General features: G+C 48.9%; 11 protein-coding genes across 16 annotated transcripts; 5 read left to right on the top strand and 6 right to left on the bottom strand.

Moving 5' to 3' along the window:
* Positions 1-173: 173 nt before the first annotated feature.
* Positions 174-1,017, bottom strand: FOXG_19007 (uncharacterized protein). Its single transcript, XM_018399171.1, has one exon. It carries the CDS (start codon positions 717-719, stop codon positions 378-380), a length of 342 nt encoding a protein of 113 aa, XP_018240300.1. The 5' UTR covers positions 720-1,017; the 3' UTR covers positions 174-377.
* A 493-nt stretch (positions 1,018-1,510) lies between these two features.
* On the top strand, positions 1,511-4,891 carry FOXG_05214 (uncharacterized protein). Of its 2 annotated transcripts, none has more exons than XM_018383379.1 (6): positions 1,511-2,444; positions 2,498-2,514; positions 2,578-2,657; positions 2,711-2,978; positions 3,032-3,494; positions 3,544-4,891. In XM_018383379.1, exons 1-6 carry the CDS (start codon positions 2,304-2,306, stop codon positions 3,670-3,672), a joined length of 1,098 nt encoding a protein of 365 aa, XP_018240299.1. In that variant the 5' UTR covers positions 1,511-2,303; the 3' UTR covers positions 3,673-4,891. The 2 variants fall into 2 exon arrangements, with proteins under 2 accessions (XP_018240299.1, XP_018240298.1); XM_018383378.1 differs by having other exon boundaries at positions 2,569-2,657.
* FOXG_05213 (uncharacterized protein) lies at positions 3,874-5,364 on the bottom strand. Its single transcript, XM_018383377.1, has 3 exons — positions 5,098-5,364; positions 4,921-5,051; positions 3,874-4,868 (listed from the first exon to the last, which is right to left on the bottom strand). The coding sequence occupies exon 3, from the start codon at positions 4,858-4,860 to the stop codon at positions 4,087-4,089; it is 774 nt and encodes a 257-aa protein (XP_018240297.1). The 5' UTR covers positions 4,861-4,868; positions 4,921-5,051; positions 5,098-5,364; the 3' UTR covers positions 3,874-4,086.
* A 618-nt stretch (positions 5,365-5,982) lies between these two features.
* FOXG_05212 (uncharacterized protein) lies at positions 5,983-7,719 on the top strand. 2 transcript variants are annotated; one of them, XM_018383375.1, is made up of 3 exons: positions 5,983-6,713; positions 6,769-7,211; positions 7,263-7,719. In XM_018383375.1, exons 1-3 carry the CDS (start codon positions 6,185-6,187, stop codon positions 7,404-7,406), a joined length of 1,116 nt encoding a protein of 371 aa, XP_018240295.1. In that variant the 5' UTR covers positions 5,983-6,184; the 3' UTR covers positions 7,407-7,719. The 2 variants fall into 2 exon arrangements, with proteins under 2 accessions (XP_018240295.1, XP_018240296.1); XM_018383376.1 differs by having other exon boundaries at positions 6,769-7,719.
* A 249-nt stretch (positions 7,720-7,968) lies between these two features.
* Positions 7,969-8,274, top strand: FOXG_05211 (acyl-CoA dehydrogenase; the record flags this gene model as incomplete). The annotated part of the gene is made up of 2 exons (XM_018383374.1): positions 7,969-8,065; positions 8,117-8,274. The coding sequence occupies 2 exons, from the start codon at positions 7,969-7,971 to the stop codon at positions 8,272-8,274; spliced, it is 255 nt and encodes an 84-aa protein (XP_018240294.1).
* Positions 8,275-8,819: 545 nt separating this feature from the next.
* FOXG_05210 (uncharacterized protein) lies at positions 8,820-10,431 on the top strand (the record flags this gene model as incomplete). Its single annotated transcript, XM_018383373.1, has 3 exons — positions 8,820-9,660; positions 9,708-9,829; positions 9,892-10,431. The coding sequence occupies 3 exons, from the start codon at positions 8,820-8,822 to the stop codon at positions 10,429-10,431; spliced, it is 1,503 nt and encodes a 500-aa protein (XP_018240293.1).
* FOXG_19006 (uncharacterized protein) lies at positions 9,792-12,764 on the bottom strand. Its single transcript, XM_018399170.1, has 2 exons — positions 11,915-12,764; positions 9,792-11,857 (listed from the first exon to the last, which is right to left on the bottom strand). The coding sequence occupies exon 1, from the start codon at positions 12,712-12,714 to the stop codon at positions 12,451-12,453; it is 264 nt and encodes an 87-aa protein (XP_018240292.1). The 5' UTR covers positions 12,715-12,764; the 3' UTR covers positions 9,792-11,857; positions 11,915-12,450.
* Positions 12,765-12,879: 115 nt separating this feature from the next.
* Positions 12,880-15,975, bottom strand: FOXG_05209 (SCY1 protein kinase). 3 transcript variants are annotated; one of them, XM_018383371.1, is made up of 8 exons: positions 15,820-15,936; positions 15,619-15,757; positions 15,426-15,563; positions 15,260-15,370; positions 15,065-15,211; positions 14,640-15,013; positions 14,294-14,588; positions 12,883-14,247 (listed from the first exon to the last, which is right to left on the bottom strand). In XM_018383371.1, the coding sequence occupies exons 2-8, from the start codon at positions 15,739-15,741 to the stop codon at positions 13,138-13,140; spliced, it is 2,298 nt and encodes a 765-aa protein (XP_018240290.1). In that variant the 5' UTR covers positions 15,742-15,757; positions 15,820-15,936; the 3' UTR covers positions 12,883-13,137. The 3 variants fall into 3 exon arrangements, with proteins under 3 accessions (XP_018240289.1, XP_018240290.1, XP_018240291.1); XM_018383372.1 differs by having other exon boundaries at positions 12,900-14,247; positions 15,619-15,766; XM_018383370.1 differs by having other exon boundaries at positions 12,880-14,247; positions 15,619-15,975.
* A 681-nt stretch (positions 15,976-16,656) lies between these two features.
* Positions 16,657-19,634, top strand: FOXG_05208 (uncharacterized protein). 2 transcript variants are annotated; one of them, XM_018383369.1, is made up of 2 exons: positions 16,657-17,079; positions 17,550-19,634. In XM_018383369.1, exon 2 carries the CDS (start codon positions 17,851-17,853, stop codon positions 19,363-19,365), a length of 1,515 nt encoding a protein of 504 aa, XP_018240287.1. In that variant the 5' UTR covers positions 16,657-17,079; positions 17,550-17,850; the 3' UTR covers positions 19,366-19,634. The 2 variants fall into 2 exon arrangements, with proteins under 2 accessions (XP_018240287.1, XP_018240286.1); XM_018383368.1 differs by having other exon boundaries at positions 16,670-17,079; positions 17,505-19,634.
* FOXG_19005 (uncharacterized protein) lies at positions 17,633-17,725 on the bottom strand (the record flags this gene model as incomplete). The annotated part of the gene is made up of 1 exon (XM_018399169.1): positions 17,633-17,725. The coding sequence occupies one exon, from the start codon at positions 17,723-17,725 to the stop codon at positions 17,633-17,635; it is 93 nt and encodes a 30-aa protein (XP_018240288.1).
* Positions 19,627-22,540, bottom strand: FOXG_05207 (aconitate hydratase, mitochondrial). Its single transcript, XM_018383367.1, has 3 exons — positions 22,367-22,540; positions 21,426-22,282; positions 19,627-21,374 (listed from the first exon to the last, which is right to left on the bottom strand). The coding sequence occupies exons 1-3, from the start codon at positions 22,409-22,411 to the stop codon at positions 19,847-19,849; spliced, it is 2,430 nt and encodes an 809-aa protein (XP_018240285.1). The 5' UTR covers positions 22,412-22,540; the 3' UTR covers positions 19,627-19,846.
* Positions 22,541-22,600: the final 60 nt, after the last annotated feature.

The raw sequence follows: 22,600 nt of genomic DNA, 5'->3' as shown, positions 1-22,600 counted from the left end.
GAATCAAACGGAGACCGTTCTAATCTATTGATAAGCTTGTTCTAGTGACGTCCGTAGCTTGACATGCCTGAGGGTAAAGTCCCGATGGCTTTACAGATATTTTTGGCCTTTATCATCCTTGTCATAGGCACTCGGTCTTGTGACAGTAGTTCCAGGAGATTTCTATCACAAAGCGAAAATTGAACTCTAGGTCGTAAATCTAATATTGGTAGGTGCTATCGTGACCGGTGATCTCATCGACTTGTACCCTCCTTCATTGATCAAAAGCATGCATTTCTCATCCACTCCCCACGGATCTCAGAATAAATTACTCTAATCTCCTCCTATTCAACTCTCCCTTGATGACTACCCCCAAAATCATATCACATCACACCATATCATTTCGCATCACGCATACAAGAAAAATCTTCTGGCATGTGTCGTCGGTTTCGTTGATGTGGCTTGAACCTTTGTTGTGGCTTCTTTGAGCCGCAGTCTTCCAAGTCCATAGGCGTCGACCTAGGCTGAGGATCAACCACCTGACAGGTCCTAAAATGATGCTTGATGAATCGGCCGAACGCTTCCATCTTCATAATTCGCACAGGACATTCGGTGGACAACGCTAAAAAGTCCTCCCAAGATACACATCCACCAACATGAGAACAAGGATCGTGACCATTCCCAAGCCGTCGGAAAGCTGGTTGGTTGCACCTTGTCCGACCCAGGCCATCGGATTTCATCCCAGCGCCGCCCGGTCGTTAGGCTTGAGCTAGCCCACCCACGTCGTTGGGACCGCCCGAAGCCCCTTGATGAATGAGAGGGATGAGGGACCAGGGTCCTGACGGGAGTTTGTTTTGCGTACCCGAAGTCATTTGCAGGCTCAGAGGAACTACCGTGGCCAATGGTATCTCCTTGCGTAACTCGATACAGCGCTAATACCGAAAGTACATATGAAACGGTTCAGTAAACTCCAGAAGGGTCTTTTCCGTCCTGGTTCAGAACATTGTTTTGCTTGCGCCGCAATGACTCCAGCCTTGTTTCCTCACTTCGTCTCCTCACAAGGGTTACCAATATGTCCGGACCCATTTGTCGGAATATTACCAGTGAGCTAAGGGATCGTATATGCGCGTTTGTCTCTAGTGGACAGCCACGTAATTGCACACCTTTGCCGTCGTACCTCATCCTCTTCTCATATCCAGTTACCGGTGCATGTCCATGGCGAGTAGTTGGTGAATCAAAGGCAGGCGGCTGCTGGATTTTAAACATGGTGCGTTGGGCTGTATTACAAACACGACTCAAAATTCACCTTTTTGGATCCTAGTTCCCGACTGAATGGGTCGCCTCTTGTACGTACAGGCGCTCTAGACCGGGGTAGTCACCACACCAAGACAGCACAACATCCAATGCCAATGACACATCAGCAACAAGCGCTTGTTCCACTTGCAGTTCTTTTGCGGTAGGGGCTTTGTGGCTTTGCCAAGAAAGCCGAGAGCTAGATACCCGTCCCAAGCTGCTGGGTCCCAAGCTGCTAGTCCTGGTCCTTCTTGACCCCGTCCTCGTCTCTTGTCTCCATCCTCTTGGTCCCCTTTGCTAGCTACCCTGACTGAATCCACTCCTCGAGCCTCGGTCGCACCAGTTGTTTGGGTCGCTTCCCGTTCCCTTTCAACTGGCCCTGTCCTTTACTGCATTGCTCCTCTAGGCCTGGCTCCTTTTCTTCTGGTGTTTCTACAGAGAGCGGGGATTCCATTCAAGCTTCTCGCCCTTCTCCATTTCCATAACTAGCTTCTATTTCCCGACTCTCCTACTCTAGCTCCTGGTCTCTCCTGACCTTGCTGGTACTACATAGCACTTCTTCCTGATGCCGCTCTAAGCGTCCCTCTTAAAGAGACGGATCAAGAGTGTCGATCGTCTTTTGCTCCCGTCTTCCCCTCATTGTGCTGCACGCTCCACGATACCACCAAGACCTCCTTGTCGAATTTGTCTCGTGTGTTTCGTGTGTTTCTATCCGCGATTACCACCGGTGCACATATTCGATTCATGTTACCATTGGAGTTTGGCTCCGCATCGGTATCCATAATTGACTACCAAGTCGTTGATCAGAACGACTTTCAGGACCTTTCAACTTTTTGGACAGTCGGCAGTGTATGGGTCGTTCGCCACCAGGGAAGTCTCAGCGTTTCTCAGCTCCAAGTCCGAGAAGCGCAATTACTCGTTGCAGCATCGGATTGAGCTGCCTTTTTTTCCCCTTCATGATTTCAGCTTAGAGCCGCTTCTGTGCTCTTGCCTGATACTCAGTCCTTGTCGTACATAACTGTGACTATCTTATGGCGCCTGCTGTAATGGCAGCTCAGCCACCAAGCCATGGCAGTATGCCTAACTCATCACCTTCAAGTCTTCACCATTTTCAGTTTACCTTCAACTGCTCCGCCTCGAATTCTGGCGGGAACAGTTTCATTGAGCCCGATGTATGTCCTTTTCCTCTGTATCTTTAGCTCAAGGGCGTGCTGACTTTGTGTAGCCTGATGCTCAAGGCATGTAAGTTGTCGAACCCCATAGTGCACTTTCACCGTGTTAATCCCGCCTAACAAGAACTATCAGAGACTCCGAATCTCTCACAGACAGTGTACAGAATTTCCCAGAAGAATTTGGGCGCACGTATCATGCCTACCGGGCCGGCTGTAAGCTTTGTCTATCCATTCACCACCATGCACCCACTAATGACGCCTTTTAGCATACGCTTTCCCCAACGACCAACTAGAGCGTGAGCGCCTTGATTTACAGAATGAAGCATTAGTAAAACTCTTCGGTGAGCGTCTTTACTTTGCACCACTGTCAAGGAGAGCACCGCCTGTAAATATCCTCGATATAGCTACTGGTACTGGTGACTGGGCAATCAAAATGGGCGACTTGTTTCCAGAAACAGAAGTCGTCGCAACCGACCTTTCACCAATACAGCCTCGAAAAGTACCCCCAAACGTAAACTTCTACGTCGAAGATTCGTATGTCAACATCCAGGCCTCAGGTGACCCTTTGAAAACTTACTGCTTTCTAGCTCTGAGCCTTGGGATTACTCTCAGCCTTTCGATTATATTCATACCCGTGTCACATCTGGCTGCTGGGCTAGCTTCAAGGAGCAGATTGCGGACCAAGCCTTTCAAACACTGAAGCCAGGAGGGTGGTTCGAGTCGCAGGAATACGATGCCATTATAATGTCTGACGATGAAAGCCTTCCACCGAACGGACCTCTTGCAACATGGTTCCGCGAAATCAACGAAGCTTCAGAATTGATGGGCCGGCCAACCAATGTTGCTGCCCATGTCCGTGAGGCATATGTGCAGGCGGGTTTTGTTGACGTTCAAGAGCGAATCTTCAAAATGCCCATGAATGGCTGGCCAAAGGATGAACGCCTAAAGGAACTTGGGCGCATGTGGGAAAGGAATTTCTTGATGGGCCTCAGCGGCTTCTCTTTCACACTTTTCAACCGCGTCTACGAGAGAACTCCTGCGCAGATTGAGGTGAGCATACTGTCAAGGTTTCTCGGATTTATTTGACTTACAGTCGCAGGTGGCACTGGTTGATGTCCGACGAGAGCTGATCGATACGCGGATTCACGCTTATATACCAATACACGTCATCATTGGCAGGAAGCCATTCCCAGGTGAACGGCCTGTCCCACGAGTGCCATTTACATGAAGGGAAAGCACCCGGGACTGGAACGAACTACCACCGTTTATTGAGTTTTAATGGTTGAGAAGGGAGCCTGGCAAACGGTCCAGAAGGACTAATTCCAACACCGATAAAGCACCACCACACGAACGATGCATAGCGACAATGGGGACGACTTTGGCTTTTCATATCCATGATACCCAATACTGTCGATACGATGCACATGACTAGAATAATGTATTGATATGGGTTTGGGTACAACATCGTACCGAACTGCACTTTTGATAGCCGCCTGTTTTAAAGCTCTGGAGTCTGTAATCAATGGCAATGAGATTGTCAGACGACATTACACGTTTCCAAAAATGCTATAGAAGCGACCCGTTTCTTATACAACTGTCTCCTCTCTCACAAACGTTAGTCTTTATCATTGCCCTCAAACATTTACTCCGATCTTCTCACGAGCCAGTCCAGTTCGCGGGCTTGCTCTTCGTTGAGTAGTTCACGAATTCCTTGTTGAGTGAGGAATGCATGGTCGTGGTATTCAAAGCCAGGGACAACCGTCTCTGAGATCAGCAGGCCTTCAGTTTCCTCCCTATTTGACTCATTGCCGGTATCTGGCTCGTTGGGGAGCAAGTAACTTGCCTTCCAGACATCACCTTCGACGATCCATTGTATACGCTCGCCTCGTTCAACCGCATTGCCGACAATAAAGGACTCGATGCGCCCATCAGGGTGGATGAGTACATAGCGTCCCCGTCCACGATGCAAGGTATGAATAACACGGCTGCGGTTGCGATGGAAGTTCCCCTGACCATGGCGTGGGGTTAGTAGGTAGTAAATGGTGGTAGAGAGACGTCGTGTATCCGCCCTATAACCTTCACGAGCAGGACCCGAAAGAGCCAGAGTTTCGTGGGAGAGAGCTTCGGATGAATACGGTGAAGGAATGGTAGTAGGGTTTGTATCGGTTTGGCGGAAGTAGCCCCCCTCGATATGGGACTCCAAGGATAGAGCCTGGATGAGGGACTTTGATCGAGGATTCTCAGGTTCGGATGAAGAGGTGAATGAAGGTTTGATGGTGCCCAAGTCAGGCTCGCTGTTGACGAATTCGCCCATCTTGTGTTTGGTATCAAACAAGGCAGGCAATCGTATTGAGAATGTGATGGAGGATGAGAATTGCTTTTGGGTTGGCAGCAGTTGAAAGATAGAAAGCTCCATTTATACCCCTGAATAGAGAGTGAGCAAGAGACTGATAGCGTAACGACAGAGCTTACGCACTCGACTATAAGACGTTGAATGTGTGGTTCGCTGCCGTTGCATCCACACCAATGTGACGGGATGTTTGATAAGAGTGCCTGTAAAACGAGACCCTCTTGGTGTGATGCAGGATTCAAAACTACTCAAAGAAGCTAGTATCATGTTAGCAAACGAGGATGGTGTAAGCCAGAGTCTGACCTCCAGGGAACGATTACGAGCCCAAATTAGGATAAAGAGGCGCAAAATTGGTGTTTGGAATTTGGCAGGGAGTTTGTACTGAGGTTAGGTTGCTGAGATGATGTCAGGGTTGCCCTGAAATGAGCTACCTGTGGTGAAGATGCTCCATCGCGTAGTGGTCAGGCCAAGCCCGTAGTTTCCGGGTCATATGCCTACAACAACAAGCCGTTGATTGTATATGACAAAAGCTTCTGTGTGATAGTAAAGCTTGAATCTGGTAGTCAGCTGTTGGGTTTGTGACGGGGAAGCAAATTTGTTAGTGTAGTTCGTGATACTATTCGGAAATCATAAGCAACAGACACACCAACCACTAGATACGGATAAGACTTGGTGCGAATGAACAAAATTGTGTCAGTGGCTAAGTTCTAGGTACCTGTGATTATCAGACTGATTCGTTGTTCATTGGCAACAATTACAGAGCTATACGCTCGTGTATTCATGAGTGGATGATGAGCCCAAGGGTCCCTAGAACGGAAAGACTATTGTGGCGGGCTGCAACAGCTGTCACTAAAAAAGAACATAGAGACAGTCTTCCATCTCATGGAAAGAAGTACTTTGGCTTCTATTTTCTTATTCATCTATGAAAAACTATGAAGTCTGATGATGAAAACGAAGCAAATGTTTTCGTTGCATTTTTCCTTCTTAAAAGCGTCGGTGTAGTACATGCTCTCAGGTTATTGACCTACGAAGTGCCTCAGCGCTTTTAGCCGGGGCGGTCCCTGGGAGCAAGACCTTCTTAAGCTGCCAAAATAAAGTAGTCTAAAGACCCACTATACTTACCTAGGTAAGTATCGTTTACCGCTTAGGATAGGTCCCCGATGGCGGGAAAGCTCCAGACTGACCATGACGCAAACCATGGAGCTTCTTCTAACTTGTGCTAAACACCAATAACTATCACGAGACAAGGCAACACACAAGCAAGCACACAATCGCCAGCTCCGCGGCCCGCTTGTTTCGTGATAATTGCTCGATCTGCCACTACTTCTAATTAAAGACCAAAATAACGGCACAACAACTGACCGAATCACGCCGGCCGCCGAATCCGACAATGACTGCCCCTCGTTTACTTCAAAACTCGTCACTGAGCATAAACCGTCCTACCATTTTCCTTATTCATCGCACCGCCATATCCTCTATCTCTCGTCGTAGGACCTTCTCGCAATGCCATTATCGCCCCCAACAACATTCCGAACGAGAACTACAAGAGCGCCTACAAGCTGCGCGACCCCTCGTCCCACACCGCGCGGCGCGCAAGTTCACACAGGCGGGCAGTAGTCGTAATTCGCGTCTCACCGTGATAGCAACTGTTCTCGCCGCCATTGGCTTCTACTTCTACAACTCCCAAACCGTGCCGGTCACGGGCCGTCGAAGATTCAATTTCCTCTCTGATTCTATGGTCGCACGCGCGCATTCGAAAGCAGCTGCACAGGTTATTGAGCAGGTCAGAGCGCAAGGTGGTCATTTTCTATCAGAATGGGATCCAAGGACTATCTTGGTCAGGAGGGTAATGAAAAGATTAATCCCCGTGAGCGGCATGACGGACCTCAATTGGGAGATATTCGTGATAGCTGATAATAGTATGTTTTGGCGATCAGGTGCAGCGAATGTCGGTTTACTGACCTTTGGCCATAGGAACAGCAAACGCCTTTGTCCTTCCTGGTGGTAAAGTGTTTGTGCATAGTGGTATTATCAACGTCTGCCGCAGTGAAGATGCCCTCGCAGCAGTACTAGGACACGAGATTGCGCATAATACAGCCTCTCATGCAGCAGAGCGCCTCTCTGCTGCATGGGTAGGAAATCTTACAGCCGGAAGTTTGTTCTTCCTCGCTGGAGCTCTACCTGGTCTTGCGCTCTTTGGACTCTGGAATGTCGTGGGAGGATATTACCTACAAGATCTGCTCTTCTACCTTCCCATGGGTCGAAAGCAGGAAAGCGAGGCAGACTACATCGGCCTAATGATGATGGCCGAAGCATGCTATGACCCCCGCGCAGCTCTGGGCTTCTGGCAGCGAATGCACGCGCTTCAGCATGTCAGTGGAGAAGAAGCCCCAGAGATGCTGAGCACTCATCCATCCGTAAGTCTAGCACATATTGCTGAGAAATTCGGGCAAACTGACGAGACGTAGAACGAGAATCGGATTGTAAAGATTAGTGAGTGGCTGCCAAAGGCTCTCGAGAAGCGAGCGGAGAGTGATTGCCGTGGAACAGCAGCGTTTGCGGACCGATTCCGTGACGCGATCCGAAGAAGATCTACTACAGTTGTCGTATAATAAGCTGACCAGCATTTATGAGCCAACGAGTAAAGGGTATATAGAGCGTCAAGATCACATCAGAGTACAGAGAAGACGGCGTACTGCGAAGGACTTTGAGTTTTGGTTTAGAAAGCATTTTCTCAGTTTCTGCACATAATCTGGAAATATACATCAACAATCTACTACAGTAGATAGCTCATTCCTTGAAACTCGGACTCCAATAGGGTCGGTCATATTGGGTACCAGGTTCCGACCAACTGGGGCTTCAAATCGAGTGCTTCTTCCTTGTGAAAGTTGACAATTGCCTCCATGTGATAGGTGCAGACCCCCCCGGCTTGGTAGCTTTCCTAGCGCACTTCCCCAGCTCCCCCGGTCCCCGGGCTTCTGCAGTGGGTGAAAGTGCTGCTCGTGACCGTGAACCGAGGCAAGCCCCCACCTGCCGACGGCGCCCCGGAAAGAACTCCTTGTTTCTTCCAAGCTCATCAACTTAATCTATTCATTTACGCTTTCATCCACAGCTCAATTCTTTCGTCAACTTCTCATTTCCCTCGTAACTCGACTTTTATACCTACCTACCAAAATGTCCGAGACATATACTACCGCTGAGGTTGGAAAGCACAAGGATGAGGCCAACGGTTTCTGGCTCATCGTTGAGAATGACGTTTACGACGTGACCAGTACGGCGACCGAACCCAAACTCGCAGAGCAAAGCTGACAAACACCCACAGAGTTCATCGATGAACACCCTGGTGGTGCTAAGATCCTGAAGCGCTGGTCTGGAAAGAACGCTACCAAGGCCTTCTGGAAGTACCACAACGAGCATGTCCTGGAAAAGTATGGCAAGGACCTCAAGATTGGCGCTGTTGGCGAGAGCGCCAAGCTATAGAGAGATACCCAACTCTGGGACTCAAAGGCGGTAGCGTGCACTTTTTTCTGATTTGATTTAATTTGATTTTGGCATGGCGCATACCACATGTTGGATTAAGCTACACAATATAGGCGGATTTGTATCGAGTTCAAAGATCTCAGTCTAGAAGCAAGTGGTGGATGGTTCAGCATACCAGAACATATCAGGCCATGGAGTAAAGAAATATTCATATGGACCGAGAACTTGAACCCATTGCGTGCTATTATATAAGTCTCTCTGAGTCCGGAAACATTTGTATCGGACTAATCCACCTTCCGAAAGGAGCATCGGATAAGTTGGCCGACATAACTACAGGAGTCAACACCATGACAATCATCGTCTATCGTCGAAGGATCGTGCCGCAAGCTGCGGCTTAAGCGGCGAAGACAAGTGGGGAGGCTTACATGAACGGTGCTGAGATAGCGGTAAATTTAGTGACTCATGTTCTTTAAACCTGAAATTAAACAATTTCTCAAGAGGCATTTATAACATTATCATCAGTTTGAACTACCTTCTTGGCAAGAATGAGCGACTTATTCAATCTCGACGTCCAGCGGACCCGTTTATCCCGCCGTCACGGCCCCGAGCCTGGCTCCGCTCCGGCACCTACTCTCCCCGAGTTATCTGCCATTCAGACCGCTGAAGCCAAGCTCCCTCGGCCTGATTCGGAGGACTACCTCCGAGGTGTCTCACAGGAAGATGTTGTACGACACATCATACGGGACATTATTCCCGCGTGTAACGGCCAGGGCAGTTCGTCCCGTTACTACGGTTTTGTCACTGGTGGTACTCTCCCTATTGCTGAGTGGGCAGACAACGTAGTCTCCCGCCTGGATCAGAATGTCCAGGTCCATCTGCCAGCGCAGACAATTGCAACTACATTGGAGGATGCAGCATTGGAGATGCTCGTTTCGCTACTGAGACTTGGAGATTGGAGAGGTCGCACCTTTACAACTGGAGCTACGGGCAGCAACGTTCTTGGACTTGCATGTGGACGCGAAGCCATCTTGGAGGAGCGCGGGCAGAGTATTGGTGAGGTCGGCTTGCTTGCGGCCTGTCTTTCTGCTGGTATCAGGGAGCTCCAGATCCTCACAAGTGCAGGCCACAGCTCCTTGTCTAAGGCAGCGAGTGTCGTCGGCTTCGGACGAGGAGCTGTGAAGGAGCTGAGACTCAGCGACAGTGAGCCATGGAGATTGGACCTTGAGGCTTTGGAAAGAGAACTTCAGAAGAAAGACACCGCAAGTGTTATTGCATTAAGCGCTGGAGAGGTTAACACCGGGCGATATGCTTTAACGGGGGTCGAAGAGATGCGTAAAGTAAGGGAGTTGGCGGACAGGTATGGAGCTTGGATTCATGTCGATGGAGGTAAGATCCAACCCTTTTGCAGGATGCAGTTCATGCTAACATTTCAGCCTTCGGTATCTTTGCTCGCGCTCTTCCCGAAGAGGACGATTATAAAATTCTTCGTAATCGTGTTGAAGGCATCGAGTTGGCAGACAGTATCACTGTTGACGGGCACAAGCTTCTCAATGTCGTGAGTGTTCCATATCCTTTCGGCTTGGCTCTTACTGGCCTTGAATCGCTAACTTGATATAGCCCTATGACTGTGGCATGTTCCTCACACGATCACCTGCTATCCTTCAGTCTGTCTTCACCAATCCCAATGCTGCATACCTGTCCACGGGAGGGGCGTCCACTATCCCCTCGCCTCTGAATGTTGGCCTTGAGAACTCACGCCGTTTTCGTGCCCTTCCTGCGTATGCCGTTCTCCTCAGTGAAGGCCGACCAGGTATGGCGAATTTGCTGGCCAATATGACTGCTTTATCCCGCCAAGTCGCTGCGTTCTTGAGGGGCTCAGAGCACTACGAGCTACTCCCTGACGATGGTGCTAACTTCAACGAGATCTTCATGATTGTTCTTTTCCGTGCTAAAAAATCCAGTTTGAATGATGAGCTGGTTCAGAAGATCAACGCGACCAGGCAGATGTATGTGAGTGGTACAAGCTGGAAGGGAGAAAAGGCTGTGCGAATGGCTGTGTCCAACTGGATGGTGGATGTGGCCAGAGATTTCAGGGTGGTGACTTCTATCTTGAATCATGTGGCCGAGGGAAAGGTGTTCGACATTGACAACTGCTGAGGTCTAGGTAGAAAGGTCGTTTGTGGATTACAGGGGTTTGATCAGTTGAGGCTGGTCTTTGAAATGAATAGACAGCCATAAGTTGACTGTACCAATCGGACTGGTGATCCCACAGTCGCCAAGGAAGGCAAAGCATTGTAATATGCATGGCCTACAAGATACACATGGCCACCAGCAGGTTCAAGGAGAGTTATTAAGGGGTTCGGGTTGTGTGAAAAAAGAAGTCGTCAAGTCTGTGTATTGAAATTATCACGCACGTATTGATGCGTCGATGGCGAAGAGTTCAGGTCGGAGTGGAGGAGTGGGGTGTGGATAAACATGAGCACACTGGTACTCCTGCTGGCTCAGCTGTAAGTTATTATAAACTCATCTTTATTATAATAGCAAATGTATACGAAATAAGGAGTGTCAAAAAACTGCACTCAAAGCTACAGGTGTTGTCCATTAGACCCACTTAACCACTGACTTTGAATCTCTGAACCGTAGCCCTTCGACGTACTTGCTCCCCGGCCCTTCTTGCTCTTCTGTAGCATATCCCGCATTTGGCCTGATCTCTCTAACCATAGAATCCTGCCTTGGTTCGGGGATAATCATATTTGTAAGAAATGTCTCGATTACCTTAGGCTAGTTATTATATAGAAATAGACTTATTACTTTATGTAATTTCTTCTGGGGGCTTATTATGCCTATGCTTCTGTCGATACTAGAAGCAAGATAGGCATCCTCGGTTAGTAGCTCGCCCATATATAAGGTTCGTGTAGATGCGGTCAACGCCGCACAGGGCACAAGTGTCGCCGTGTTCATCAACCCATGCGGCATCATCGTCTTCTGTCGGCCGTGGTTGCGTACACGGCCTGCGATCCCGATGTATGCTCTGTATGCTACAATTGACCCAACGTAGAGTCCGCGAATATCTCCGAGACTGTCAGTGACAATGTTGAGATATACACCCCAAAGACGAAAATGATCATCTACTCGACAGCTGGTTGAAGGTCTCTGCGGCCTAGTAACGACATGACTTCGGGCGCAATCGATCCGAAAAGGGGTTTTGTCATGTCTGACACTTCGAGGCGTTCAAATAACTTCCAGAATACGGCAGAAAGGGCACGCTCTTTGAAGTCTTTTACTCGAAGATCAGTAAGATCTTATTTCATAGCGTATCTCTGGGCTCTCTCCAGCATAGATGTGACTGTCGACTTAAAGAGTTGTTGAACGGCTTCAACGACAGGCAGCGAAACGTCTGGCATAAGGTAAGGGGTGATGTCTTTGGGTGGGTCTTGTGTGATTGCTAGGAGCCGGGTTATCAAGTACTTTGTGACACCATCAGTGACTTCGTCTTCTGGGTCGTCATCGTCCACAAGCTCTTCGGTATCTTGTATACCTTCTGTAAGATCGATCACTTCGTATACATCAATCAAGTCATCGCCTTCCCCATCAGAGTCAGAATCTCCGTCTTTATATTCTTAAAACAGGGGGGATATACTGCTTGGCTGCCCTTTGCTGAGGAGTAAATATATTTGGTAAATAACATTGCTGCTGGCTTGAGTCTATAGCAAAAATAGAGAAAGGTAGCAGGATTCGAACTCGCGAGCAAAAACAAAGAGTGGCCGAGGGAGGAAGGTTTTTAGGAGCGGTCTTTAGGCTCATAGGTTCATAGGTAGATACCACTCGACCACTCTTCGTGGAAGGGTAGAAGGTGACTTTGGTATATGTCCTTTCCCCTAGGCATGCCCTTGTAGCAGCAGCAAAGAAGTGACGGTGACTGGTTCCGTAATCCAACCCTTCAAAAACAAAGAGCAGTTGGGCGGGTAGGAATTTTAGGATTCCGAATTGTCAAAGGCTCGAAAAGTCTTGGGAGGTATCCCATCGTAAAACGCCTTTAAGTGAGGTAGATCGTGTATTTAATCGTACCTGTCTGTAGAGGCTGTCGTTGATGCGCAGTTGTGAGGGAAACCCAGTCACTCGTTTAGACATAAAAAAGTTCGATCATCGTCTGCCTTCTGTATCATCATATAATCCTTAACCAAATTTCTTCGAGCCGCCCTTTTGAGTCGTCTTTTTATCCGTCTTCTTCTTTCCCTGTCCAAGCAATTCCAGATGTCCTGCGCGCTCACCGAGGAGCGCTTCTGTGCGCGCCGTCATGCCGCTTGTGAATTTCTTGTGCACCTTGTCGACGCTCGCTTTTGTCTTCTTGGGTTTATGCACTTTCGATGCTTGGCGCTTGGAGTGTGTGATCTTGGCCGGGGTTGCTCGTCCGAGCTTTTTGACTGTGCCTTGAGCCATTTTGAGGGACGTTGAGATAAAATCTGGTGGTTGCGCAGGAAGTTGGAGCGAGAGAGTCGAACACTGTTGGGTCCGGTGGGGAAAAATAAAAATCAAGGTGAGCGATTTTAGTGGGGCGGAATGCTCACCTCGGTGAGTATTCGGTCTAGAGCCAGGATATCGATTGGCCTTCATGATAAAATAGGGTTTAAATATACTTTCCAATCTTAATCACTTATGGCTAGTATCATGAGTATTATTAGATGATGGTGTCTATATGTGTCCAACTAAAATATTATGAATAGCTTCAATCAACAATCGACATACTAGTGTATGCTCGAGAATGGTATCCTGATGTTCCCCAACTAAGAAGGCGGTTATGGCAAAGTGATGTTTCATGGAACGTGCCGGCTCCTCAAAACTTTCTGACTTTCGAGTCTATTGTTACCAGCCATCGCCCCAACCATCATCGTCATCTGTCTCCTTCGGCTTCATATCAATCTTTTTTGCAGCAATTGGTTTCGTGGCCGATTTAGCCGCAGGCTTCTTAGCCGCACTTGATTTTGATAAACCCTTTGGCAAGGCCTTGGTGGGCTTTTTCTGTGATTGAGCAGCCAGCCATCCAGCAAAGTCAGGCTCGCCATCATCAAAAGTGGCAGCAGATGCAGTCGTTGTCGCAGGCTGTTTGGACGATTGGCCGGGAGAGTCGAAACTGTCGAAGTCATCGTTCATATCTCCCCACGAGTCTCCAGCATCGTCACCATCGTCGGCAGGTAAGAATGAGTCGGCTACTACACTTGCGGTATGTGAAGAGTTTCGTGAGAGGGTTGCTGGGGGAGATTTGACTGCTTGGCGGTGAAGTGATGAGGCGGTGCTCGTTGCCGGCTTCTTTGGCTCGGAGTTAGGTGAGGGCGCGGGCCCAGGTGAAGCAGCACGGGAGTCTGACTCCGCGTGAATTTCGCCTGCAGCCGCAGAGATTTTGTTTGTAAAGGAAGAGATTGCCCAGCCTGCCCAGCCACCTGCGGTGTTTTCGTTTGGCTGTGGGGTGCTCATCCGTGGAGCTGAGCCATCATTAGTTTGAGGAGGAGGCAAAACGCTTTCAGGCATGGCAGAAGCTGCCTTCTTGATCTTTTGGAGATATATATCCATAGTACGAGTAGCAGAGTCGCGAACAATCTTCTCCTTATCAATCAGGACAGGAGAGATAACGGGCAGGATCCTGCATGCGCTATCCTCATCAGTGAAGTACTCCGCAGTGGCACCCAAGGCCATTAAGGAAGCATTTCGGGCATGAACAAATGGATCTCTGAGTGACCTTGTGAAGGCGGCAATAAGAACCTTTGAGCGGGACGAAGTACCTAGGTGCTTTGCAATCTTCCCCAAGCAGATAGTCGTGTTTGTTCGAATGCCCGGTTGCTCGTCGTTTGCGGTTCTTGCAAGTTGTTTGAGGAGGTCACCGTTGATTGTGCGGTCCGAGAGCTTAGTGATGATGACCAGAACAGACTTGAGCGTCTGTTCTCGTACTACCGGTGTAACATCAGTGAAGCCAGTGATCTGGATATGTTAGTCTTGCATCGAAGTATAGTAATATAGACTGTACCAATTGTGGAAAGATCTTGTCGTTGACGATCTTCTGTGATAGCTGATCAATCATCAAAGGAAGGCTATCCAATAAGCACACCCGGATAGCACGATCGGGATTTCCAAACAGGCGAATGATGAAGGGTGTAATCTTTGAATCGAAGTCGTCCTTGGGAAGTTTAGATGCGATTTTGAGAACTACGGACACAGCCCTAGGGCCACCGCCACCGAATTCAGCGGACTTCATCAGCTCCGGCATAACCTTTAGCTTGAAGAACTCTTCTGGGAAGTCATCGCTCAGTTCATCCAGCCCACTGTTCAAATTGTTAGCAATTTGGATTATATGGAAGGAGTTGAAGACGGACGTAAGGAACTCTTCTCGTTCATCTGGCGTTTTGATGTCCAGGTTATCGATACCCTCGGTCAGCTTGATGAGAGAACTGTCAAAGAAAGAGCCATTTCGGTTGCCTTGATCAAGGAATGCTCCCACACTGATTCGAGCCTTTGGGTTGGCGTTACACAGACGCTTATAACTGGACTGCATTGAAGGGGGGATGCTCTTCGTTTGGCCAGCCTGATCAGCTCCATTGTAATCGCCGTTGAAAACTTCAAAGATCAATGTTCCAAGATTAAATGCGTCTACTGCTGTATGGGGATTCTTCTTGATAACATCCCATCCGCCTCGCGCCAACTCTGGAGGAGAGTATCGACCCGCATCAGGTACCAAGCTACCGTATGTCTATGCATATGTTAGCCTGAGTATACGGGTACCTATCTGGGGACCTCTTGCATATATTATTGACTCATCGTCCTTGAGGCTGCTAAGAACATCAAAGCCACCGAGCTTCCACTCGCCACTCTCTGAAGTATATATCGATCCAACTTTGATGCTGCCGTGGATCGAGGAAGCATCTTCGTTGATGAATTTTATGGTGCGCTGTAACATTATTAATATCGATTAAAAGACTAGCATGGCAAGCCGTACCGCAACGCTATGCAAGCCCCATTTTATCGTCTCAGGGCTGAGACTCTTTCTTCGAACGTCCCACCGTAGGGGTACTACTCGTTCGGTCGCAATGTAGATATACGTCTCTGTCTGTCAGATGTTATTAGTGGAATGCTCTGAAACCGATCGGAAGTCTTGCATATACCTCGACCGCATCTAGAAGTTTGATCACGCCTGGGTGCCGTAGTGTTCGGAGCTTCTTTAGGGCATTCTTGGCTAGGGGGAGTTGGGATCGGTTGGTGGTGATATCGAAGGAAAAGATGCTGCAGTTTGAACCATCTTCCTATTCAGAGATTGTCAGCAAGTCCACATTGTGCGCTCTGCGATGTTGAGCTTACCCTCTTGGTACCATTGTACAGTGTCCAGATAGACTCATCGATATCAACCTTGTCGCCAAAGTTGTATGGAAAGGGAGGGCCTTGTGCAATGGCCGAGGCCACGGCAGATTTGAGAAAGTTCATTCCAGTGTCGCAAAGTCTAGAACTTCTATTAGGACTTGAGCAGTTAACTCCCTACTTGTTGAGAATCGGCATATGTACAGGTTGAAAATATTGCTGTTTGTAGACGAATAATATATTGGTTCCAGAGTCGCAACGTGGTTATTGGCGCTGTACGTCAGGGAGCTCAAGACCCCCGCGCTAGTGCCTGATAAATTCAACAGGGGATGGAGGGGTGTCCAATGGTTACCTAATCCATCTGACCATGTAAGAGCCCAGAACGTACGGAGCACCAGCAACATACTAAAGTTTGGGGTTCGGATAGGTCATGATGTATAGATAGATAACTCAGTGAAATCTATGATCAAGGTATGTTTAATCATGTCGCCACTAACTGGACAGTAGAGGGAATTAGCTCAGGTGATCCAGACTTAAAAAGACTTAGATATGAATACAGATCAGGTACATATTTGGGGGGAACATTTCTCTGCATCTAAACCGAAAGTGAGTGGTTTTATCAAAAATCTGAAGGAACATCAGTTCAGATAAAGAAATACTGTACTTAGGTAGAATAAATGAATTTTGAGGCGCCTTGTTTGCGTCACAAAGAATGTGGCTGGTATATTTGGTCTGAACTTGGGGGATCTTTTATCTTTATAGTGCATTTATGCTCACCAACTGCAGAGTGGTGGCCTTGAATAAATCCTAGCCTTCACTAAGCTTCTATAAATATAAGCATGGGCCAATTTATCTATCATCTATCTCTTGAGTCAACAGGCAGAATTTCCCTTTTGACACTCTCATGTGTGTAAGTTGACTTGTGGGGCTCCACTGGTAGGCATGGTAGCCGGGGCGGAAGAATTAGTCTTCCAGCTGGGGGCGACTCACCTCGGGAACCTCCCCACCAGGGAGGTCTTCCCGGCGCCTCTGCCCCCCCATCCTTCATCATCATCAATGTTTGGGCCAATAGCGAGCCAGTAGCAACAGGACCAGCCCGCAATGAAAGGCGCGAAACGAACAACCACAGTCATACGCCTCTCTGCCTCTGGCGGCTGGGGATCCCTTTCATTCTTTCCCAAATCCTATTCCTATTCTCTGTCCTTTACCTGATGTCGGCTGGCTCGTCAACCCATACAGAAGATCAACAGAACGCACATATTCCTACTCTTTCAACACAGGGCAGCCGTGGGGACCTGTCTCGGACGCGACCTAGCTCCCTTTGCTTCTTTCTATGCAGTATAACACTGTCCTTTCGCCTCCACCTGATACAAATTATCGACTACACAGTATTTTCGATTAGCACAACAAGCACCACGTACGAATAGGGGAGCAGAACTTTTTTCTGGGTGATCTCAGACCTCGGTACGGTATTTTGATTTTGATTTCTTTGTCTTACTCTTTATGCTCGTCAAATGATGCCTATGGTAAAAGGTCTGACTGAACGGAACCCTTCTGGTTGCGCCATCTTCTCTTCGGACTCTATTCATGACATTGTGTTGAATCAACCCTGTCGTGTATACCGCGCCTCAGCTGTAACTGCTCTCCTACATTCCAAGCTTGTTCGTAGAGCGCTGGGGCCGATTGCAATGGAGTTTCTAATGTCGCACAATGGAGTCTTCTTCCTCGTCTACGCCACGGATCTTGACCAAAGGCCGCGACAAACAGCAGATTCATTGAATTAACACACGTGTCAAAAGAGATTATGTGACAACCGATGAGGTGCCTAGCTTGACGGCCATTTAAAACTGAAAAGATCTGATTCGACTTCGTATCTAACACTTGCTTAGCATTCCGTCACAACTTCAAACGCATATCGCTAACATGACTTCTAGGTAATCCTTCGTCTACGCGCCTCATGACTCAATCCAGTCGTAAAAGCCTGCGCGTGGTGGATCAGTTCTGCGTTTTGGCCCCATCAACGAGGTTCTGAATGACCGCCTCCACACATGTCGGCGGCACTTGTGCCGTTCTCACTTGTGAAAAGATCATTTTGCTTAGTTCCAGACATTACTGTGATGAGCACTCAGCATTAGAGCCCACTGCGGCCAGCAGAGATCCCTCTGCTACGAATATGGCCAAGGGCTTCCGACCTTCTAATAGGAGTTTTGTGCTAAAAGAGGTCGAGGCAAATTCATGTTTACACCTTCGCAGCACTTTTCTAGGCAAGATCCACCATCTCAAGATGCCTCTAGTCCGGATACCAGCGCTCCCGTGACACAGTCTCCGAAAGCAAATGAGCAAGAGGCCCCTCCTTCGTCTTTGGTACGAGACAATTCCATTGATACAAATGACAGAAGCCTCCATCTGCGGCTAGAGAGGAACGGAACCAGCCACGTTGGATCAACACCCAACTCCGCGCAGATCAAGGCAGCCCAAGATGTAGCGAAAGCTGACAAGGGCTCTTCTGCTAGCCAGGTAAATTCACAGACTGTGTCGAACCCGAAGACGCGATTGGAAATGGAGTTGCAAGCCGAGACAGAGGAGGTGATAAACCAGCCACTTGGCCTCGATTTTGTCACCAAAAAACTGAGCTCTTGTTCAAATATTGGATCGGAAACGCTTCCCACAGAGGATCTCAAGATGGATGCGCCTCAAAATGGGCAATCTGTCCATACAACTGACGGCCAACACTTGGCTGGGACGGCGCAAGCGGCTTCTGAGGGGCTTCCTTCAAACGAAGGGTTTAAGAAGACCGAGCCTTCCCTAGGCCTTGACTCTCAACCGCGCGTTCCTTCCACCGCTCCTGTGAATCGTATGCAGTTTACCTCTGAAGATGGTGTCAAATTTAAGTCTTCTCCTCGGACATCCAAGCCAAAGAAGGACAATACACAGAAACATTTGGAGCATCATTATCCAGAAACACGAACGAGTTCGAAGGCGAAGCTCTTATCAACTCCCACTAAGCGCTCGGCTCCCCTGACAAGTAAAGGGCTCCCAGTCAGGAAACAGCAGTTTCAAGGTTCCCTGCCTGAAGTAAGCGCCGAAATCGATGATGAGGTGAATATGGCCGATGTTAGTGACATTGACGGGGAAGCAAAGCCGGCCAAACCCGTCCCGCTCTCCTTCCGTGCCAAAGCAGAAGCTCGCAAAAAGAGGCTTTTGGTCGAGTTCGATTCCGAGGCATTCGATTCGCTCATTTATCGACAGTCAAGTCTGCAACCACCCCCTTATGTTACTGTATCTTCACGTATTGTCAAGTACAACCCAGTTTTCGGCGACCAAAAGCCACTCTATCTTCCAGTGAATCCAGCAATCCATCACATGCACAAGCGATCCCGTTCTTGGTATAGAAAGAAATGCGACGAAATCAGACGGCGTCCAAAACGCAAGGAATGGTTTGGCAAGGTCGTGGAGAGACAACGCTGGTTGCAGGCTCTAGAGATGAAGCAGCAGGAGAAAATCAAACAAGCACAGCAGGATGGGACTACTCCCCCTTACAGACCACCAAAGCCGCGGGGTGTCAAGCGTATTCTTGACTTTGGTGACCTGCCCGAGGAGGAACTGCCTGAATATGTGCGGAGCAATCCTGCTTGGTTGAAAGCCTGCGCTTGGTTCAGAGAATGCGAGGATAAAGCGACTGCACGCCAGCGACATGTCAACAACAAGACGAAAGAGACAGAGAGTTACTTTCAGAGCTTGAACGCTTGATGAATTCACACGATATATGATGACGGGGCATTGCAAAGGAGTCAAGGAGGCTGTCTTATTGGGTTTTGACTAGGCGCATCTTAGGCAAACAGCCATCTTCATTCTTGTCATTGAGGGGCAAAGGATTCCAACAATCTAAATGTAAATATGCCACAGGGAGTCAAGGAATTCGAATTCGGAGTCACACGGTTAGAAAGTTTCCACTTCTCTAAGAAGCAATACAGATATCTTACCAATTGATGAAAACAATAGACGCATATATGCATGTAGCTTCGTTCGTAAATCGTGGAAGTGGCTAGAGAACAAAAACATTTGGTATTGCTGGTATAAACAATCTATCACTCGGCATTTTCACCCAACCAAAAACGCCCTTTTTCTCCAGTCCAATACATAACTCAGGCATTTTTAGGCATCGCGAGAGGAATCCATCCTGTGGCCCGAAAGATATATCTACTAATGCTCAGAAAGAGAGCGGCTCGTCTTATATGCCCTTAGACAGCAGGTTGAGAGCACTGCCAGCAAGAATGAAACCAGCCTGGTCCTTGGTAACGGCGTGTTTAGTGGGAATGAGGATCTCCTCACCGGAGGCTTTAGTGACACGAAGTTGAACATCGCCCTTGCCACCATTCTGGAGCATCTCGTACAGACCGACAGTAGCAACCTCGTCGCCAGCGGCAATCTTATCATAGTCAGCCTCGTTCTCAAAAGTCAGAGGTACAACGCCCTGCTTCTTGAGGTTGGTCTCGTGAATACGGGCGAACGATTTTGTCAGGACAACACGGGCACCAAGGTAGCGAGGCTGCAGGGCAGCGTGTTCACGAGCTGAGCCCTCACCATAGTTGTGCTCAGCAACGACAAGCCACTCTTGACCACGTTCCTTCCAGAGTTGACCAAGCTCGGGGATAGTGTGCTTGGAGCCGTCGAGGTCGTAGGCAGCGTTGACCTCACCGGTCTCCTTGTTGATGGCAGTGTTGAGGGTGTTGGTGCTGATGTTAGGCAGATGACCCTTGTACTTGAGCCAGGGGCCGGCTGCGGAGATGGTATCGGTGGTACATTTGCCTGTGACCTTGACAAGGACGCGAAGGCCTGAGAGATCAGACGAGGGGAAAGGAGCAAAGGGCTCAAGGAATGCCAAACGCTCAGAAGTGGGAGAGATGGCGATCTTGGTGTTAGGGTCAGGGGCCTGGGATAACACACCAAGCTCGGCGTTGCCAGACTCAAAAGGAGTCTGGGGACCTTCGAGACCGTGAGGAGGAGAGAACATGAAGTCCTTGCCATCAGGTGTCTTAATGCTATCGGTAACAGGGTTGAAGGTAGTGGATCCGGCAAAGGCCATGGCGGTAACGATCTCGGGAGAGGCCAGAAAGTTCATGGTATCAGGATTGCCATCATTTCGACCACGGAAGTTTCGGTTATACGAGGTCAGGATCGCATTGCTTGTGCCCTTCTCAACGCCATCTTGTCGCTTCCACTGACCAATACAGGGACCACAGGCATTTGAGAGAACAATTCCGCCGGCCTCCTGGAATGTCTCGAGGGTACCATCGCGCTCAAGCGTGGCACGAATCTGTTCACTCCCGGGAGTGATGTAGAAGTCGGCAGCAGGCTTAAGCCCAGCCTTCTTGGCATCCTTAAGCAAGCTCTCGACTCGGGTCATATCCTCGTAGGAACTGTTGGTGCAGCTACCAATGAGACCAGCGGAAAGAACCTGGGGCCAGTCCTGTTCCTTCACAACTTCCTTGAACTTGGAGAGTGGTGTGGCCAGATCTGGTGTAAAAGGGCCATTAATGTGAGGTTCGAGGGTCGAAAGATCGATGGTGATGAGTTCGTCATATTCAGCGCCCTCATCAGCCTTGAATTGCCATCGAGCATCGGGGTCGGAGCTGTTGCTGGCGAAGGCCTCGAGAGCTTCAATGTTCTTGTTCGCCTGAGATCGCCGGGTCGAGTCAAGGTATCTAGCTGAAGCCTTGGTGTAAGGAAAGATCGAGGTAGTGGCACCGACTTCAGCGCTAGATTAAGTCAGTATTTTCCAGATCCCCCGATTTATAGTACAAACTTACCCCATATTGCAGATAGTAGCCATGCCGGTGGCGCTTAGGCTTTCGACACCTTCACCGAAATACTCAATGATGGAGCCAGTGCCACCACGGACTGTGAGGTGGCCAGCAAGACGGAGAATGACGTCTTTGGGAGAAGCCCAGTTGCTCAGCTTGCCGACAAGTTGCACGCCCAAAATCTTGGGGGCCTTAAGTTCCCAAGGAGCACCGACAAGGGCCTCAACAGCATCCGCACCACCTACGCCAATGGTAATTGTAGAAAGACCACCAGCATTGGGGCTGTGGGAGTCGGTACCAAGCATCATCAATCCAGGAAGAGCATAATTCTCAAGAACGGTCTGGTGGATAATACCAGCACCAGGAGGCCAAAAGTCCATTCCGTACTTGCGCGCTGCAGACTCAAGGAAATCAAAAACCTCCTTGTTAGTCTGGATACCAGCAGACAAATCATCCTCAGCACCCTTGGAGCCAACAATCAAGTGGTCACAATGAATGCTTGCAGGGATTGCAGGCTTAGCAAGGTTGCAGGACATGAACTGAAGAATAGCCATCTGAGCAGAAGCATCCTGCATGTTGACACGGTCGGGCTTGAGGCGCAAATTGGCCTTCCCGCGAATGTTTCGTCCATTGTCGGTGTTGTTCAGCAAGGAGTCCTCGGGGTTGTCGAGATGGCTGTAGAGGATCTTCTCGGCGAGGGTCAGACGCTGCTTGCCGAGAACTCGACGGACATCTGTGTACTTGGTGTATAGCTTTTCGTAGGTAGGAGGAAGAGGCTTCGCGCTTGAGAAGTTTCTCCTTGTGTTATTGGATAGAACGGTGGTTGACCGAATGGCATTAGGACCGGAACGTCGCAAGAGTTGCTATTACCGCGTGTAAGAGTCAGCTTGTGTATCTGTGTTTTCCTGCAGAAAGGTTCCCAATTAATATGGAATGGTGTAGCTTACCGTCATGGCACCGCCTGAGCGGCTGGCGACCTCCATTGAAACCATGTTGGGCTATACACGGCAACGATGAACGATGACTCTTTTGGTCCTCTTGTTACAGATGTTATTCCCTAAATTTGTGGTGGGGGCGAAGTCGGGGCGGATTTTTTTGGTCAATTGTAAATTGACAGGAGCCGATTGGCGTTTACGACTGATGTCCGGGGATGTGGGGGCCTCCACCATCCGAACACCGGC

Source organism: Fusarium oxysporum, chromosome 7 (assembly GCF_000149955.1).
Source record: "Fusarium oxysporum f. sp. lycopersici 4287 chromosome 7, whole genome shotgun sequence".
Lineage (NCBI taxonomy): Eukaryota > Fungi > Ascomycota > Sordariomycetes > Hypocreales > Nectriaceae > Fusarium > Fusarium oxysporum.
The sequence above is the reverse complement of the archived record's forward strand: the minus strand, read 5'-3'. Positions and strand labels throughout refer to the sequence as shown.